At 36.7% G+C, this 18,575-nt stretch overlaps 1 protein-coding gene across 29 annotated transcripts in view; it reads right to left on the bottom strand.

Annotated features, from left to right (window-relative positions):
* GPHN (gephyrin) overlaps positions 1–16,890 on the bottom strand; it is a 282,654-nt gene extending 265,764 nt beyond the window's left edge. For 28 of the 29 annotated variants that reach the window (XM_017742128.1, XM_017742124.1, XM_017742151.1 and 25 more), the window contains exon 1: positions 16,467–16,500. In XM_017742128.1, coding sequence (XP_017597617.1) covers positions 16,467–16,494 — 28 coding nt within the window. In that variant the 5' untranslated portion in view covers positions 16,495–16,500. Of the gene's footprint in view, positions 1–16,466; positions 16,501–16,862 lie in introns of those variants that run through there. The other variant, XM_017742125.1, reaches the window with a different exon arrangement.
* Between the last annotated feature and the right edge of the window lie 1,685 nt (positions 16,891–18,575).

Below are 18,575 nucleotides of genomic sequence, written 5' to 3' on the forward strand. Positions count from 1 at the left end.
ACACTGTAGCCTAATAACGGGGGTGCTCAACTGGGAGAGAAGACCTAGATTCTAGTCCCTGCTCCATGGACTATTTCTGTTTTGTTACTTGCCCTTTAACATGAAAAGAAAACTCATCAATAGTTCAAAATGCAAGTATCTGAACCCTGTTCTCTTCCGTCCCACTGCATGGTCTAAACTGCTAAGTTTAAGATACTGAAGCATCACCACATCTATGTCTCTCTTTGACTCTAGCCTACAAAGTGTTAACAGTATCTGGTTTTGATTGACTATTGATCTCTCTCTTCAGAAAGAAGAGAGATACAAGATCTCTCAGATTTTGGGCACCTTTCCAGCCACAAAGCTTTTTTAATTTCACAAGTGTGTAGCTAGGGATATAGCTCCTAATAGCACTGCTCCACAGAGAGAATAAAGATGCATTCCATTTTAAAGAATATTTAAAGCTGCTTCTACTTTTAATGCAGCATTCCCTGGAGCAACCAAAATATCCCCAAATTACTGGATCAACACAATATTCTCTGCTTAGAGAACACACAAACTCTAGTAAATCCACCTCACAAGTCTAAAACAATGACTTAACACCCTCCTCTGCCCCTGACATCCATCATCACACTATATGTTAACACTAACCACCTTCTTGTGTCAACCGCAGCTTTTCTTCCTTTCTTTCTTTCTTTTTTTTTTTTGCAACTTGCATCTTTTGGATCATGTACTATTTTTTTGTTTGTCTTCATTCAAAAATCTTCAGCCCGTCCTTAAGATAAACAAGAAAGGTAATGTTCACATAGGTTGATCAATATGATAAATTAATTGTGAAATGGTTGTTCATTTTTTTAGAAACTGTTATATACTTTCGAGTACCACATTAAGTTAAATCTACTGGAGCTTCTTCAACTTCCCATCTCAAATTTCTTATTCCCTGGAGCAAGAACAGATGCAGTCATAAGTAAAAACTCAGATGTAAGTGAAAGGCAAAATGTATCATTCCATGTATGTCATTTCCATTAGCTAGTAGTGCCTCATTAAATTAAGAGGTTTGCAAACCTTAATTATCAAAGAAATATATAGTTATTACTTTCAGAATATTCTTCTTTATTTTCGTGTCTTCCCTTTAGTTTAATGACTGTACTTTAGGCCTCATCCAAAAAGGTAAAGCTTTGGTAATATTAATATGACAGACATTGGGGAAAAATCCAAAGCCTCTTGACTCTGTTAGAGCAAAGTATACAATAAAAACTTGCATTATGTAATTCTAACATACAGATTATACTTCTCTGAATTAGCTAATTTGAACAGACTAGTGAGTTCATACAGGCATTTGTTTAAAATGGAATGGACGAACTGTTTTGAGCTCAACAGCAGAATTTTAGCTATTGAGCTAACAATTCTATACAAAAGTATTCTGTTAAAAACATGAGGAACTAAAAAGACTAAGTCCAAGAACAAAGCTGTGTCCATGTAATGCTTTCAAGACATCTGATCCTGGTTACTTGATGTGGAAAGGCTTAGTAAGAAACCATATTCAAGCACAGAAAAATCCTAAAAAATTCCTCACTTTCTTTCAAAACAGAAAAACTGAACAGAATAAAAGTATCATGTATGTTCTAAGAGCAACTCTCAACTGCTAAATTTTGTTTTTATAAATGATGTGTAGGCCCTTGTTGCAGAGACTGTTATATACATATTTAATAAATGAAATCTTTTTTAATACTCAAATTGACTGTGGCCCCTAGAGATGTTTTAACTTATATATTAAGCTTTAAAATATAGCTTACTAGGTAAAAACCACTTGTTGGTTATTTAAGAATTTCTAAGAGAACTAGTATAATATATATTACATTACATTATACTAGTTCTCTTAGAAATTCTTAAATAACCAACAAGTGGTTTTTACCTAGTAAGCTATATTTTAAAAGTCAAGCTAGAGTAGCCAAAGTTAATTATGAGTGAATCCAAGCTAATACAAGACTCCAAGTTTATTTCATGACCTTGTATATCAGGTTTAGTGCTGGCTCTTGTCCTCAGAGACTTAAAACCTCTTTTTTTTAACATGTAGCCTATGTAGCATATGAGTTTCAAGACTTGCTTTTTACCTGAGCATTTGCAAAGGACTTATGTAAATAAAAGAAATCTGCATAATGAATAAATAAAAAGTAATGTAGTTTGGCAGAAAAGAACTTCACGCAGTGAACAATGCTATCAGTCACAATCTAGTATCTGAAATTACATCTGATATAGAATAAATCACAGAACTGTGTCAAGCTGTGAAGTACTGTGAGCTTTAAATATCTTTAAACCACATCCTTACTCAAATTATCTCATTTGGGCACGCGGTGAAAGGATTTTCTTCAGTTAAATTCACATACAAAATTTAAGAAAAAAACCAGTCTATATCTTAAGGTGTATCATCAATGCACAGTAATTGACATTAGATATTTGTATAACAGCCCAGGGGAACATTGCCAATATATAATATTGACTTAAATGGAACTTACAGATACAATGTATACTTTTTCTTTTCCTTACGAAGGTAACTTCTTGAAAGTATGGAAGCTGAATTTCCATTTCTGATTCCATTGAAGGGACAAGAAAAGGAGGTGAATCACTGAAGTTTTTTCAGCAACTACAAAAAGCTAACACATGAGAGAAGTAAAAATGCCACTTGCCAACTGCAGAAAAGCCATTAGCCAACAATGTAAACAGACAAAAGATGTTCATAAGAGCCTTTCTTCATCCTACAGGATGTGTACCAGATGGCAAAGCCATACAGTGGGGCATTGCTTCCTTGCACTGATCTATAAATTGCCTGTATTCCTCAACAAAGGGGGTAGATAGATTTGCGGAACAAGCTATAAAATTTCTTAATGGTGCTTTTTGTCTGGTAGAAGGCTAGATACAAAGGAAAATTGGACTTTTCTACCTGTCTGGCTAACAGGTAGAAAAAAAAATGCAACAGAACACAGAGATCAGCCTAACAAAAATCTACTTTCTACAAGGAAAATATACTTTCTACTGGCTTGGTAAATGGAGAGCAGTGGGTATTCTAGCTTGATCTCAGTAAGGCATACACCTTTCCTTCACTTATTAAACTGCCTTTACCTCAACTGATGAGTTTCCTCACTTTGGCTTTTCTTATTCCATCCCTCATCCTGCTTGGGGGCAGTGAGTAAGCCTCTGGGTGGGGGCTTAGCTGCTGCACAGGGTCAACACACCACAATCTCCTTTAGTGATTTCTTTCAATTACTTCCTTTGTACTGCATTAAAGCAGTACATTCTCCAGATATATCCTCCTGGACAACAGACTATTAGAGAGATCACTGGCTGCAAAATGAAAGAAACAGAGAAAAGAAAAAAAGTCTTGAAAGAAACAACCATGGTCAAATGCGGTAATATTTACAAGCAATTATAGACAGAAAATACATTCTTCTCAGAGCTATGCTAATACAGGAAAGATGGACTATGGGAAAAGCCTTTCATGGAGCTGCCTATGAAGTTGTTCAGGAATGTGAAGCAAAGTGGAAGAAATGCCTTGTCATCTGTCAGAATTAAGGAAAAAAAATAGGTAAGAAAGAAATGAGAAAACAAAGGTAAATAAACTATTGACCTGATAACCTGATAAAGAAATCTTGAGATTCCAGGAGATGTCAATTCAAAGCAGTTACAAATAAAAAAGTTCCAAGAAAAGAAGCACTTCACATTTAGTAGAAATTCTGTAAGAAAACCCTCAATCTAGTTGCATTCAAGAGATTGACTTCTTCCTCTAACACCAAAAATAATCTGAATGAGATCTATGATGTATTTGATCAACAGACTCTGTATCAAGACATATACACCCAAAGAAAAAAAATAAACAAGAAAACAACACTGCTGAGAAAGATTTCAGTTTAACTTGTCATGTTACAGGAAACAAAAGATATTACAGTCAGTCCCAAAGGAAGTATGCCTTTGTCAATTCACAAAAGAATAAGACTTGCACAAGAACAGAAATAAGAGTAACTGAAAAGTATTTTCAATGCAAAAAATAGCAGAAAAGCACTAAAAAGCCATTTCCAGTATTTAGTCAGCCCAATCTAAACCAAATACAAAGATGAAAAGTCACACATGGAAGAAAATGACAGCAAAAGCATCTGTTGGCCTCACATCTTTATCTTCCACTGTTTTTAAAGAAGAGCTAAGGTTTTTAATGCTTTATTCTCTTGCAGTCATTAAGAGTAGTATGCTCAAGCATCTTGCTCCATGGTGAGGAGATGAAGGGGAAAAAGGAACTGCTGAAAGTCTTAGAAGTACTTCCCCACTCCTCACCTTTTTTCAAAACTTTTTTTTTTATCAGTTGTAATAGGAGCTATAATTAAATTCCGAAATCTCAACAAATATCCAATAATTCTATACATGTTAATAAAGAAAAGTAATTAAAATAAACAGAATCTAATGGTCTCTTGAAGGAAGATGAGACATTAGTATAGCAGCAGCAGATTCACAGATCAACCAGACAACAGAAGTAGCACAATTACTTCAAAACCAGGAGGCTGATCATTTAATATCCAAAAAAAAAGGAGAAACATCCTACAGACACACAAACAGCACATGCATCTGTGAACACGCTTAAGTGAATGACTGGTTATTGAGTTTTGAACCACTATATGTAGCCTCAGGTAACTGACTCTGAAACTGAAATCAGTGGTCAATGGGTGGTGCACAAGGCTACCAAGTGTAACCGTATCCATGCAATCTTTTTAAAGAATGTACCTTCTGATTTTGATAGAAGTGCACTACAGTAAAAATACAAGCTTTGAAGGCCTGGCAACAGTATTTTCCAAGAACATGGGCCACTAATGCCTCGGTGAAAGATCAGTTTTTCTCATGCATTATTAGCAAAAGAAAAAAATCCCACCTTCTTTACACTGGCAGAAACTTGTTCCCGTCTCTACTGTGTGGGCACAAGCATTTACTCATAGTAAACTGAAAGAAATTCACTGAAAGCTGGCTTGGCAAAATACTATCATCTGGATCAGTTCACATTTCATTCACCATATATAGGAATAATTTTGCTGGGATAAATGAGAGCTCATGGACAGATGAGAGCTCTAGGTGGGATTAATTTCACCATTAATACAATGGAGTAAAAAATGAATTCATAAAGAATAGCTAAAAGATTCAATACTTGTCAGCTTTCAATAAGGCTCAGTGAGGGATTTTTAAGGAGAGACTATTGGGATTATAAACGTCTAGTATACTTGGTTTATTACTCTATTCTTCTCATAAAAACAATTTCCTAATTTTGCTTTTGTTAAGCTTTTCTAGTGAACAGGATGCTTGCAGATACCTACAGATGCATAATCCTCAAGCACACAAATCTTTTCCCTGTTTAGCTTGTCTGCTGTCCATTAACAGCCTTTACACCTCATTTGTATAACCTCAGTCTCTACATTATTTACTAGAGGCTATCCTTTATGATATAGTTTTGATTTTACATAATGTGGCTATCAATTCCTTCTATAGTTTCTTTTTCTGACACTACTTGTAAAATCCCATTTTTATTATTAATCCTTAACTTTTTTCTAGCCAAACTGTTTTTTATGTTATGATTGCTTTTATAGTGACTACAGCATCTCAGTATTTTCTGCTATTTCAAAAATCACACTTCTGCTATAAATGTACCTTAATACTGAAGATGTTACTTATATTGCAATTTACAAAACCCAGTTTAGCTAGCTACCTTTATCTCCAAACACTGCATTTCGATACTAAAACCATGGTCTGTACATAACTAGTAGCCATGGAGACCATGAAAGCATACAATATTAGACAAATGCATGGACCAGCAGGCTTCTGAGTTGCAGTTAAAGACTTAAATAAGTGCACATGGTCCACTGACCACAATTATACAACTAAACTATCTATCCTCATCTTCATCCCAATCCCTCCCCCATTTTAAAGAAATATCAAGAATCTCAAAGCCTGACTTACCCAAATAGCTGATGCCTGTGACTGGCTGGTCCAATTACTGCCACTAATCACAATGTGATCCAATGGGTAACAGTCCACTCAAGAGAAAAGGTAAGACTGTTCACATCAGCAAGAAGGTATGCAGGACAGAAACAAAATTAGATTATGATCTTTCATGCAGATGTTTTAAGTAGTTGGTGTAGAGATGTCCAACAGAAAAAAAATATGCCAGTAGCACATCATCTGCCATTTAGTACATATCAGGCCAGTAGCCTCCAAGTCAGCATAATAGCTAGATTGAGTGGTAGAGATATGCTCAGAAAAACTATACTGAGTGCAAGCGAGATGACAGATTGAATGGTGCCAAAGAAATCCCTCAAGCAAAAGGGAAATCAGACCTGGCAAAAATGTGTCACTTTTCTTTTTTTAAAATTACTGATATACACTATAATAAACGTTTATGTGTGTATGTATATTAATTATATGTATACAATCTTCAAATTAGTTCTGTCAGGCATACTATAGTCAAGATAGTAAGTTAAAAAAACTAAACGTTAGAAATTTTGACTATTAAAAAATTAATACATTCATAAAATGACCTTACTTGCCTGTAAATGTGTAACATAGTGTTCACCTTTTCCCAAATTTAACACTGCAGAAATCTAATGTTCAGCTTTTCTAGTTACCTAACATGCAAGTTCTCAGATGTTCAGCTCTTTGCTAAGCACAAATGCCTAGCACAGCCTTCATATTCACCTACTACTACACGAATCAAAGACCTCTACATACCAAATGGAAAAATGTATCTTGGCTTACCCTCTCCTCAAAAAAATTTCCTGTAATACGCAAATCCTTCCCTTCCTTCACTATGATTTTTTTACTGCTTATTATTCAGCAGAGGCAGTGTCTTTGCTTGTCCATGAGGACAAGCTAGTAAATAGAACCAAGAGGACACCTGGCCTGACAAAGCAGTACTTGCAAGAAAAGAGGCAGCACAGCCAGATAAAGGAGTGTCAAGACTACCTTTGCAATTGATGCAAGTGAACTACATAAAATTAGCACATGATTACATCTGTTTGAGCTGTGTTCTGAAAACAGAAGTCCTATCTCCCACCTTTACCTATCCCACCTGTACAATCCAGCTCCTCCCTCAAACTGGCACTCCTGAGGTCCCTTGCCGAGTTGATTCAGTTTGCTCCAGCTGCAGAAAACTAATTTCTCAAAAGAAGAGCAGTTTTCCACTAGGTTAGCCAGTTAAGTTTGTTTTGCACAGAGTGAAAAATGCAGGATAAAAGAGTACTAAGAAAGAACAGAACTGAAAAAAATTCACAATAGATGTAAAAATTGCCAGCCTTGTTCACCATTCACCTACTGGAGCAGAAGTCTGCAGAGCTCTGTGCTGAACCAGATCACATAGCTGATTCAGCTCAAAAGGACCCTTTTTCTTTGGCAGGGTAATTTTCAGCTATTTCAGTTCCCTGCCTTCACAGCCACACAACAGGTTATGCCAGCACAGCACAGCATGGCAGTGAACAAGAAGAGTGACGACAGAATCATGCCCAAGATGAAGCCTGGACAGAGTCCTCTTGGGCTCTAAAGCAGTGGCCACTTACAGCAGACTGCATGGTACACCAGCAGAAAATTATCTCTGAATAACTCACCTTGAGGTGTAGTGAATGCAGGAAGACCAAATCCCTGAGAAGATGCTGCATGTATTTTCCTAACAGACAAGTCAGATAGGTACAAGGAGGGCCTGTTCAAATGAAGGATTAATTTAAACACACTTTTTCTGTCATTTCCTCATCGATAGCTTTCATAAAAAATTGTAATTCTATGGCTAATTTTGGACATTTGAAATAATTCTACATACTACTGAACTTTACTTTGGGCTATCTTAAGTTAAGAGTCATTTCAAGGCTAGTTAACAAAATACATGTCTCTCTTTCTCTAGAGTATCCAAAGATTCAAAGGTTATGCCCTCAACCACATCCCCTTCACAAAATGCACAGAAACAGTTCAAGAGCTAGTATCTTCCTGGTCACCTTCCACTTTTAGGAAGGCCTCCTTATTGCTACCCACTGGAAGACTTCTCTGGCATGCACAAGAATTTTAAGAGGCGCACACAACCCCATGGAGGCAAAAAACAACAACTAGTCTACATTAGTTCTTGTGCTTGGTTCAAGAAAGTGGCTTTTAAACTGTCTCCCAAGAGTCCCCAGTCACCACACTTCAGCTGACACTGCAGAGAAGAATCAAAGCATGAATGTGGAATTCACTTTGGACAAAACTAAATGAGATGCACTCCACAAGTGCACCTAATGCACTCCAACAATTACAGAGGTCACTCCATGGGTTTTGAGCTAGTGTGAGGCAAAACACACTCAACAGTCTGCACATGAAGTCCCCAGTACTAAGATCTGTTTCTCTAAAGCAGCAGTACTTGCTACCAAGGACTTTACTTACATGGAGTGAAATCACAGAAGGTAAATTAATCTACTGAATTACAGTCAAAAGACTGTAGCAGTTTGGTCCAAAATACTCATTACTTACTTATTTAACCCATGACAAAGACTTATGTAGGTACAGCACAATTTTTTTTTTTAATTTTGTACTTATTATTGAAGAATTGAGAGAGTACCTAATTATCCAAATAAAGGGATTTCTGCATCTGTCTGGGTTTTTTTCCTGCAATGGCTGCTAGTTGGAATGTCAGCACCTATGGAGTTTAAATTTATACTTTGAAGGAATTAGAATATATATTTAACTATTGTCTCAAATGGCCCCAGGCCCAGTACTAGCTACTTTCTAGATGCTAGTAAGATCTCAACCATTCATTTTGAGGTAGTTCATCTCAGCATACTTTTCATATGCACAGCTGAATTTACTTTTGGGAGGCTGAAGCACAGGTAGAACATTTTTATCAGGTGTTTGTTCAGTGCAGAAAAAGGATCCTAGGAATAATCTGAATATGAAGATCTGCTAAAATTATTCTGGAGTATACTAAAAGCTGCTACTATTCTGGTAAGAAATACTGAAAATTATTACTATTTCCCATCTAAAATCTCCCTTATGATTTGATGAGTCCTCACAGCAACTTACACATAACAATAATGGAATACAAGACACACTATCAAGGAATTAAAAGATTTTTCTAATATTAAAGATAATCCGTGACGTCCCAGTTTAATGCTATACAGAAATTTGCCTCAGATGCCTTTTCCAGAAAGATGTTCTGTTCATCAAAGCACTCAAAGAAAGTCTACTTGAACCCTTTTCTGACAAAACAATGGTGAAATGACAACAAGTATTTTCTCTAATTCTCTTTGATCAACTGCCAAGCCAAAGAGAAAAGTCATGTACTGAAACCATTGTGCATAAACTAGAGCTATATCCTTTCTTTGGAATAAAGAAATAGGAACAGGCAGGTGAGCTTCCTTGCAGCTTGACAATCACAGGAAATTCTTCATCAGTTGCTTTTTTCAGCAGTTGCTTTTAACATGAACTTTAGAGTTTCCATTTTGATTTTTGATGTATAGGAAAAAAGCCTGAGTCTCACTCAGATAAGAAGGTCCTGCACACTGGAGACACTGGTAATAGCTTTAATTCTTACCATGCTGAAATTTAACTGCAAGATCAGACCTTAAGCCTTGACAGCTTACCTTCCTACTGTGGAACAAGGCACATTCCTAAAAAATAGATATCAGAATAACATTAGATTCTGAAACATTAGATTCTGAAACAAATATACCCAGCTTGAACCACATACATCTTACTAACAGGCCATTCCCAGCTTTTTAAAGCTTTGTGCCTTGCCTTTTGTCCAAAGAATTATGTCACACAGAACTACCCTACAGTCACATTTACTTAGAAAAATTACAAGGTTTCTCTCAAAAATCCCCAAATCCTCCTCAGCCTCCTGGTTTAGTCTACATATCTTTTACTGGTTTCTTCTTTTCTTTATTTTGTTAAATTAATGCCATAATAAATGTCTGCATGACCAGAATGGTTTGGAATCTCTTATAATAGGAGGTTACGAGGGAAAGCAATTCCCCTGCAGACTTTTCAGTCTGTCTGATTACAGCAATCATTAAAAAAGCCTACCAACAAGTATATTTTACAAAAACTAGAAGTACTTAGATTTAGATTTAGCTAAATCTAGTAGCTATGGAGTTACGCCTCACCAATTTACTACATCTATCAAGGGAATGGAACATCATAAGAGTAACTATCTAAGAAGGAATTCTTTCAGGACATCACAAAAACAGGAGAAAAACCTGGAGACTACAAAACGTTCTCCAAAACCTCCAATTTCTATACTATTTGTTTTATAATATTCTCCCTCCTTTTTTTTTTTTTTTTTTTACGTATTAAATCAGACTGTATCAGCAATTATGAAGTTTTAATCAGCAGGAGTTACACATAGGAACACCTGTTGCAATTTTATCTCAGCATCCCTGGAGCTTTGTGAGTATTATCTACAGAAACACTTTGTCCCTGCACTCTCTTTTAAAGGTGTTTCACCACTTTTTTTCCTCACTATGTTTAATTTACAGCTTATTTCTTCAAGGAAGTTGATTTTGAGGATCCTTGACTTGCTGTAGGCTTATTTAATGTCTTGCCTTGAGTATTCACACAACTAAAAAGAGAAATTAGGCTAAAAGAAGAGGAAATGAGAAGTACATATTCCCTTTAATCTTAATGGGGTTTTGCTCTTTTTTTTTTTCTGGAAACAACAAGCAGTTTTCTCATCAGATATGTACTTACTTTAGGCATCTTGCTGCTTTCTCCCAGATTTTTTCAGAGATGAAGTTTCTGATGGTTTCTCACCATCTACACTGCTATGCCACTACTCTACATCATATGAAAGAACCATGTCAGTAGGAAATTACATAATATCTGTTTGAACTCCTGGAAATCTTCTACTTCCAGAAACAAGCTGCCGCCCACACTTTCCTAGGCCAAGATTTGCAAGTACCTAGTACAAGGATACATACATGCCCATCTTCTCTTTGGCAGTCTGATTTGTCTTCCTAATCCCATAAACACTGTTTCAAGAAGGGATAAGAAATAACAATGTAGAAGTGCGTTGGTTCACAGAACTCCTAACTAAGTGCCATATTCAATGTTTCTTCAAGAATTATTGGATGAAGACTTTACAGACTTCATCTCAGGTCTTGCTATCAATTCCTTCCTAAGTGGCCCATCCCATGGCATTAAAAGCAGCTTGATAAGAGTACAGGGGATTTTCTTTTTTTTAACAGCAAGCATCATTTGTAGAGGTCCTAGAAGCTTTTCCCTTCTCAGTCAGATCTGCAAAACACTTCACTGCAATTCGTTTTAATTCCCAAAGAATGTGTATTATTTTTCATCCATACAACTTCCCATAAAAATTCTGAAGAAACAACTTACTTCCTAGATTTCAGTATGAATTTAAATCCCCTCCAGCATATATCTGAAAAAGAAAAAGCACCAATAATCCCACCTCCCAACAAAATCCAAACTATAACACCTGGGATAAAAAACCAAACCACAAAGCCAAACAAAACCACACCATATACTTTAATTTCTACTTCCCACTTTTAGATCTCAAAAGTCACATACAATAGCCAGGAAAACAAACAAAATACATGCATGAAAGATTTTTAAAGGAAAAATATTCCACATAAATTCCCTAAAATATACAGGACAACAAAGAAAACGAACAATACCACACAGTAAGTACTAAAAAGACAAAAAAATTTTATAGTTCAAAGCCCAAGTGTATTCTGCTTCTTCACTTTCTTACTTTAGTACATAATAAGTGATATAATTTAATTAGAAAAGGAGAAAGTAGAAACATGTATTTCTATAGTTGTGATCATAAGTACATAGGCAATACTTAATATATTCATTATATTGGTCTACTTATACAATCTGTATGTCAAATACATAATAAAATGTCATAATACATACAGAATTATTAAAATTACTGTTCTAGGTAACTCACATATGAAGCTAAATTAATGTTGAGTCAGTCCTTTGAGGTCTTGGTATATATCAAAAAACATTTCACTGCTCAAAAATAGGTTTTGTTATACATAGCTATTCCCTAATCATTGAAATTAGACAGTGGAAGTCTTGTTGTTTATCTCATAGTATAAGGAACAGACAATGCATTTTATTCCTTACAAAACATCATTCACCCACATTGTAACAGCAGGATAGAACCCTGTTTTGCAGGATTTTGCAAAATGTACACAGAAGATTATTCTTAAGGGTTTATGCTAATTTTTTTCCACTTGACATGTTAGGCATAAAATAGGCCTCAGTAAATTAGTTTGAAAACAAAACAAGTAAACAAAACATCACATACAAATCTCTTACTTGCAAAATGAAATTTTCTAAGATAGCTGCCTAATTAAGTCTATTTTTCCCAAGCACTTTTTAATGCAATTACTGTTCTTTTACAATTTTAACTTATTTTTTCAATTTTTTGTGATTTAACAAAAAAATAAAATAAAATAAAATTTTAAAAAATAAAACAGCCAAAAGGCTATGCTTTTTTTATTAATTAAAAACATCCCACAGGAAAAAGGCTGCTACCTGCTCATTTCCCTTATGGTTATTACCCTCCTGCTTTCCAAGGATACCTTTTTCAGGCATTCTGCTAAACTTTCAAGAAGAATTGTCATACACAACACTAAAAAATTATAAGACCACTTCAGTGTAAGAAGTGGAGAGTTGCATACTACGTCTACGTATATGAACAGAATGTAAATGGTTTCTTTTACTTAATCCACACTTCAAGATTTATAAATATCTAACAAGAACTAAAATTTGTTCCCATTTTTAGTTATCATGTCTTCTTCTTGCATAACAATCTCACAAATTGCAGACAACAGAATCTATACTTGTTTGTCTACAAAAAAATCCAGACAGCTATGGCTAAATCAACATTAAAGGTGGACTTCTGTGTCTGTATATCAGAATTTTGTATGCTAGACTCCCCAAAACATGGCCTGATGATCACATATTCTGTTACTGTCCAGTTAACAAAGCCAGCAAATCAACTAAAAGGTGTCCCAGAAATAAGCTGGTTCTCATGAAATTCACAATCACTAACTTCTAAGGTAAATAACATGGAAAGTTGTCCTGCAGCACTGGAAAAGGAGACAAGTATAAATCCAGAAAAGTAAATGAAAACATGCTGTAATGGGTATGCTCTGTGCTGCTAAATATGAACTACAGACATGGAGCGTGGGTGAAGATGGAAGTCTTTCAACTGCATTTGGATAAGTAAACTCCAAATCAAGAAACACTGAGTACACAAGACTTCTTACCCCTCATCTATAAAAACACAAACCTCCAAATTAACGGCCATTTCTTACATAAGTAGGTACTATTTCCCAACTATACATGTATGTTTAAATCTCTTTCTTTAGATGCTTTTAGTTTCAGTTTTTCTACTTCTTCCCATTCAAAAGAATCAGTACTGTAGCAAGCAAATTAAATTTTAAGTACAAGAGTCTGCTATATCAGAGAGATTTCAGCCACCTATTTTTGTTCCACACTGTACACTAAAAAATAGGGGGGGAAAAGGACTTTCTTCCTCTTTAGGTTTAAAAGGTAAAGCACAGTTAGGCTACAAAAAGGAAATGAGGCGATTTTACAGATCATGTTCATGACACATTAAAGCTCATCATCATAGCCATATAAAAAATCAACAAGAAATGCTTTTGTGAAGACATACAGCTACAAATGGCAAAGAGGGATATCTCCTAGTTTCTAGGATAAACTCAACATTGTTACAGTCTTACAGTTGAGAAAGATGAAAATCAATGTTACTCCAAATCCAGAATATTTTAATGGAAGCACGGCATTTCTCTGACTAAGGCTCCCAGGAAAAGCTACTGCCTTTAATCTATGTTTTGAAGATGAGTGCCCAATAAGTTGTAATTCTGGAGAGAAGACAGATCACAAAGAAAAAACTAAGCAAGTTCAATTTAGACAATTAGGACAATTTGACAATAACTCTTAGCAAACCTAGTGTCAGTCCTCTCCCTTCCACACACACCTCTATAAGAAAGTTTCCCACAAATTCCAATACATGTCCAGAACATGAACAGCACCACCACTGTGGAGAGATCTTGCAATTTGCATGTTATTAACAAAGAGGAAAGTCATGAGAAGGTATCTCATAAAATAGGAGACAGGCATATGATTTTTTAGTTGGAAAACAGAGAGCCTATCCATTTCTAACACAGTCTAACCAACAGAGTGACACTTTAAGTATTTCGTTTCCAACGTTTCTCAAAGATAATTTTTACAAAACATTCATATCACTGAACTTCAGATCGGCCCAGGCAACCTCTGTGGTTGCAGTTCTCAAGTAGATAACGCCCTCACCATCTCAGAAGAAAGCTTGTTTCAAAGTGATACATTCAGACACAATGTCCACACTCAGGGCCCTTTCAACCAACTAATGAGTCTCAGACACAAAGACAGCGGTGTAATCTTTCTCACTACTGTGTTACACAGGGACATCAAGGTCTGAGGTTACACATTCAAAACATTTGTCTGTTTTATTGTGTAGGCCTATGGCAACAGCTATCATGGAAAATGTTTTAATCTTTACACAGAGGAAGAAAGGAAGAACAATGTATCTGAAGAAAAATTTGCCAAAACCCCTTACTCCCATTATGAAAGGGAAAGGCTGTACCTGTTTTAAAGCAACACTGAACACAGTAAAGCTATCCCAAAAAAAAAGTTAGTCTGAGAGCTTTTTCCGAAACAAGGTGGAAAAAATACAAAATGAGGAGCAAAGACAGAAAATGGTATTTGTGTCTGGTGATGACTCCTCCTCACAGACCTGCCTCAAAAGCAAACTGAATGAAGAGTTATTAGCCAACACAAAATATGACTAATTTTTATCACAAATATTCTGAAAAAACCAAACATGTAACAAAACCTCAAGTTTTGGCCAGTTCCATTACATGCTTACCGGAGAGAAAACAAGAGAGGCAACTAAGAAGAAAACGGGGATGGAGAGGAAAAAACCACAAAACAGGAGCAACCAGAGAGAACCAGAGTCTGTTTTTCCCATTGGGCTAGTGGAGATGGCAACAGCATTCAGATCTCTCTGGATGGTTCCAGTCATGGGTCTGCTTTAGACCCTGACAAAACAAGAAAGGTCACAGATTATATAACTTTTACCAATGTCACCACAGTGAAGGATGATCTAATATTGATTCAATTCTGGGCAGAGAACACATTTTCTCCTCTTTTCTAGCCAACTTCAACATTACAAAATTCTGCACTTAGTACACCAGGTTCAATAACCTGACACCACTGGTAACTGATTAGCAACTGTTCTGTTAGAGATATCCCAAATATGAAAGGCTTGCAAGGGGCAACCAGAGTAACTCTGTACTTGTATTTTACTAAGGAAGCATTGGTGCACGTTGGTGCATGTACTATACAGAGCACGCACAGAATCCAACCTTTACTGTAAATGTAGAGATCTCGCCTCTTTTTCATTTATCTACCCCATATTTCTTGTTTCTCTATGACTGTTTCCTTTACAAAAGAAGATATCCAGAACACTTAAATGACAAAGTTTTGGACATTGTTAGTCCAACTCTGTTATTCCATCACAAAAATATCCCAATCTGACAGTTAGCATCACAGCCCTTTTGAAATGTATTTTACCATAAGAGTAACTTCATGGCAACATAACACTGAAGCTCTATCAGCAGCTCATGTGCCTGCACTACATATCAAAGGTTGCAGAGGGAAAACCTAGGTTTGTAACCTAAATGAGCAATATCTTTAACCTGAACACTTCATTAAACACTGGTGCTGAATATGACACTTTCACAGTTCCACGCTTTTCACAAATTGCAAAACTTCTTGAAATGATAACACACAAAGATTAGAATTCAATTTTCTATCCACAAACTAGTGAGGCTTCCTATGTGCATAAGACATAACCCTCTAGTTTGCAAGTTTCACAGTTTTGTAATCAGTCAGTTGTATATTTCCTCCTAATTCAGTAAAGAAGCTTAACTCCACAACTTTCTGTAGATGCAAAAATAAACATGAGTGTCACCTGCAAGTCCATAGGTGCTGTATACACTACAGTATTTTTCCTGATTTCAGGCAGACAGTTCTTTCACACTGAGAAAATGTCCTAATTATGGACTCTATTCTTATCATTGACTCTTAACTAAAACACCTCGACAGTTGAGGTATAAGAGAAGTTAACAAGTAATTTTTGTAAAAAAATGCCCAAGATGCTGCATTCTGCATAATTTTGCATTTGAACACAGTAAGTTATTTAGCGCAAACAATAACCAATATGTCTATTTCTCTAATCCGTTGTACCTGTCTTAATTTACCACAAGTGAAAAAACATCTGTTTCTAGATGGAAGCTAGCAATACATACAGAAACACAGAGGTCTACCAAGCAAAACTAAATACAATAACTTACTCAAAACAAAACAATGTAATGAAACTAAACTATATAACAAACATTACTCACTCTCAATATACTCTGGAGCCATGTGCATCAGTCTCTACAAGAGATAAGAATAACAATGTGCCCAGATTATTTTTATATGTCCTCATTTTAAAACAAACACCCAACTTTACTCCAAATTAATTCAACGGAGTTACTCCTTCCCAAGTAAATTTACTTCCATCTGCATATGACCATAAGGTGCAGTACTGGTTATTTTCTAAGCTGAGTATACCAGGTCTAACAAAAGCATAAATCTGTATGCCTGTGCTGATAAGACCACAAATATATACTGCTAAGAAAACAAATATATGCCTACGATCTTAATCAGAAAAGCAAAAGGAGTCATGTTATGTTAATTATCTAATTTCTGGTCACTAAGCTATTCTAAATGATAAAAAAAATAGTTCAAATACCTACCTGACCTTTTCATTTCTACACTTATTCTTCCATTCACCAGGAATTATTAGTTCAAGAGGCAATTATTAGTTCATTTCTATGAGAAAAATCCATAAGAGTGCATTTTTTAATTTGCTGTCTTTTCATAGCTGAAACAGCAGAAACAGCTAGGGGGTCCAAATCCTCCAAAGTACAGATATTCTCTTCCAGGGTTAAAGGAGATGCCAGAGTGGAAAATAATCAAGGCTGGCCAAATATATGCTATGACATTTGTACAAAATTTTATTTCATGTTTACAAGCACACACAAAAGAGGGGACTAGGAAAATTGTAAGAAACCAAAGCGTCCCCTTTCAAAATGGCAATATAATTATCTGCAAAATTTTTCAGCCTGGAATTCAAAACAATTACATTAAGGGGAAAAAAACCTAAAACCGTCCTGTTTGGTTATGCCTCTTGGCTTTCCTCTAAAACAAAATATTAAAATCAGGCCAGAAGGTTTTCTCAATGAAATTGCAAATTATGATACAAAGTTAAAAGAGTTTAACAATGATCAAACAGGATTTACAGTGCAAAATAAAAGAAGTGTATTCGGAAAGATTATCTGAATCTATTGAGAGACTAAATCATTATTTAAATTATCATAACACCATATGTGTCTGGTACTGCATTCTGGGAACACTTACAAGCGAAAATTATTACAACTCTCTGATCAACAGAAAATAATAACCCAAGTTACGCATCATGAAGTTGTACGAAATAGGCAAAGAGCATTCTGTTAGCACCCCCTTCCCACTTTAACTTTTACAGTTTTTTTATAGGTAGTGGCACTCATGTCCTATCCTTCAGGAAGAACGGGGAAAAATCCCCCCATGTGACTTTTGCATCTGGTCCAACACGCTCTACCCATATTAAGGATCTGACTGCCTGGAATTTGAAAGCAACGCTAAGGATTTCCACTTGTATATATCGTGCTTTTCTAGTGGTTTACCGTTACAATCACCTTGTGGCCAAGCGCTTCCCAGGAAGGGAAGGAGGGGAGGGCTCCAGCCTTCGCGACATCCCTTGCTCCCGGCGGCGGGATCAGCACCCAGCAGGGGAACAGCGCCGGGGGCTCCCGCGGGCTCGGGCCGCTTCCGAACGCGCCGTTCGGGTTAAACACCGCTAGCGGTAATAAAATAACTTTCGGGTTAACTCCAGGCCTCCTCTCCCATGAATGTCCCCTGTCTCACTCCGAACATCCTCCTACTCCTAAGCGAGCTCACAACGCTGCTTTCCATGAACACTCATGTCTTCCCAGGCTCCCGGTGAAACCTACTGAGCTCGACGCCTAAAAAATTTCGCCAAAATCTCTCGTCCCTTCCTTGCACAGAAACGGCATTGACGCCCGTATGCACTGGAACCCCTCGGGGCTCCGCTCCTGGGCGCGCCGAGCGTCCCCCGAAGCGCCGAGCTCCGCGGGGCACCGGGATACCCGCCAAGACCCCGGCAAAGGAACCCCCAGCCTGTCACACACGTACCGGCTCCGGGTGTGCAACCTTCTATGCAACCACCGCGGGTCATGTGCCACGGGTTTATTAAAGGATCATCCGTGCGCTATGAGCAGCAGCATCATAAATGCCCTCCTCCCCCTCCCAAGAGAGAGCACATAGGCACAAGCATCCCCACCCACCCCCTCCCAATTCCCAAATTAAAAGCCAGGGAGGGGGAGGGGAAGAAGCCATCCCCAAGGAGC

Source organism: Corvus brachyrhynchos, unplaced genomic scaffold (assembly GCF_000691975.1).
Source record: "Corvus brachyrhynchos isolate BGI_N302 unplaced genomic scaffold, ASM69197v1 scaffold115, whole genome shotgun sequence".
Lineage (NCBI taxonomy): Eukaryota > Metazoa > Chordata > Aves > Passeriformes > Corvidae > Corvus > Corvus brachyrhynchos.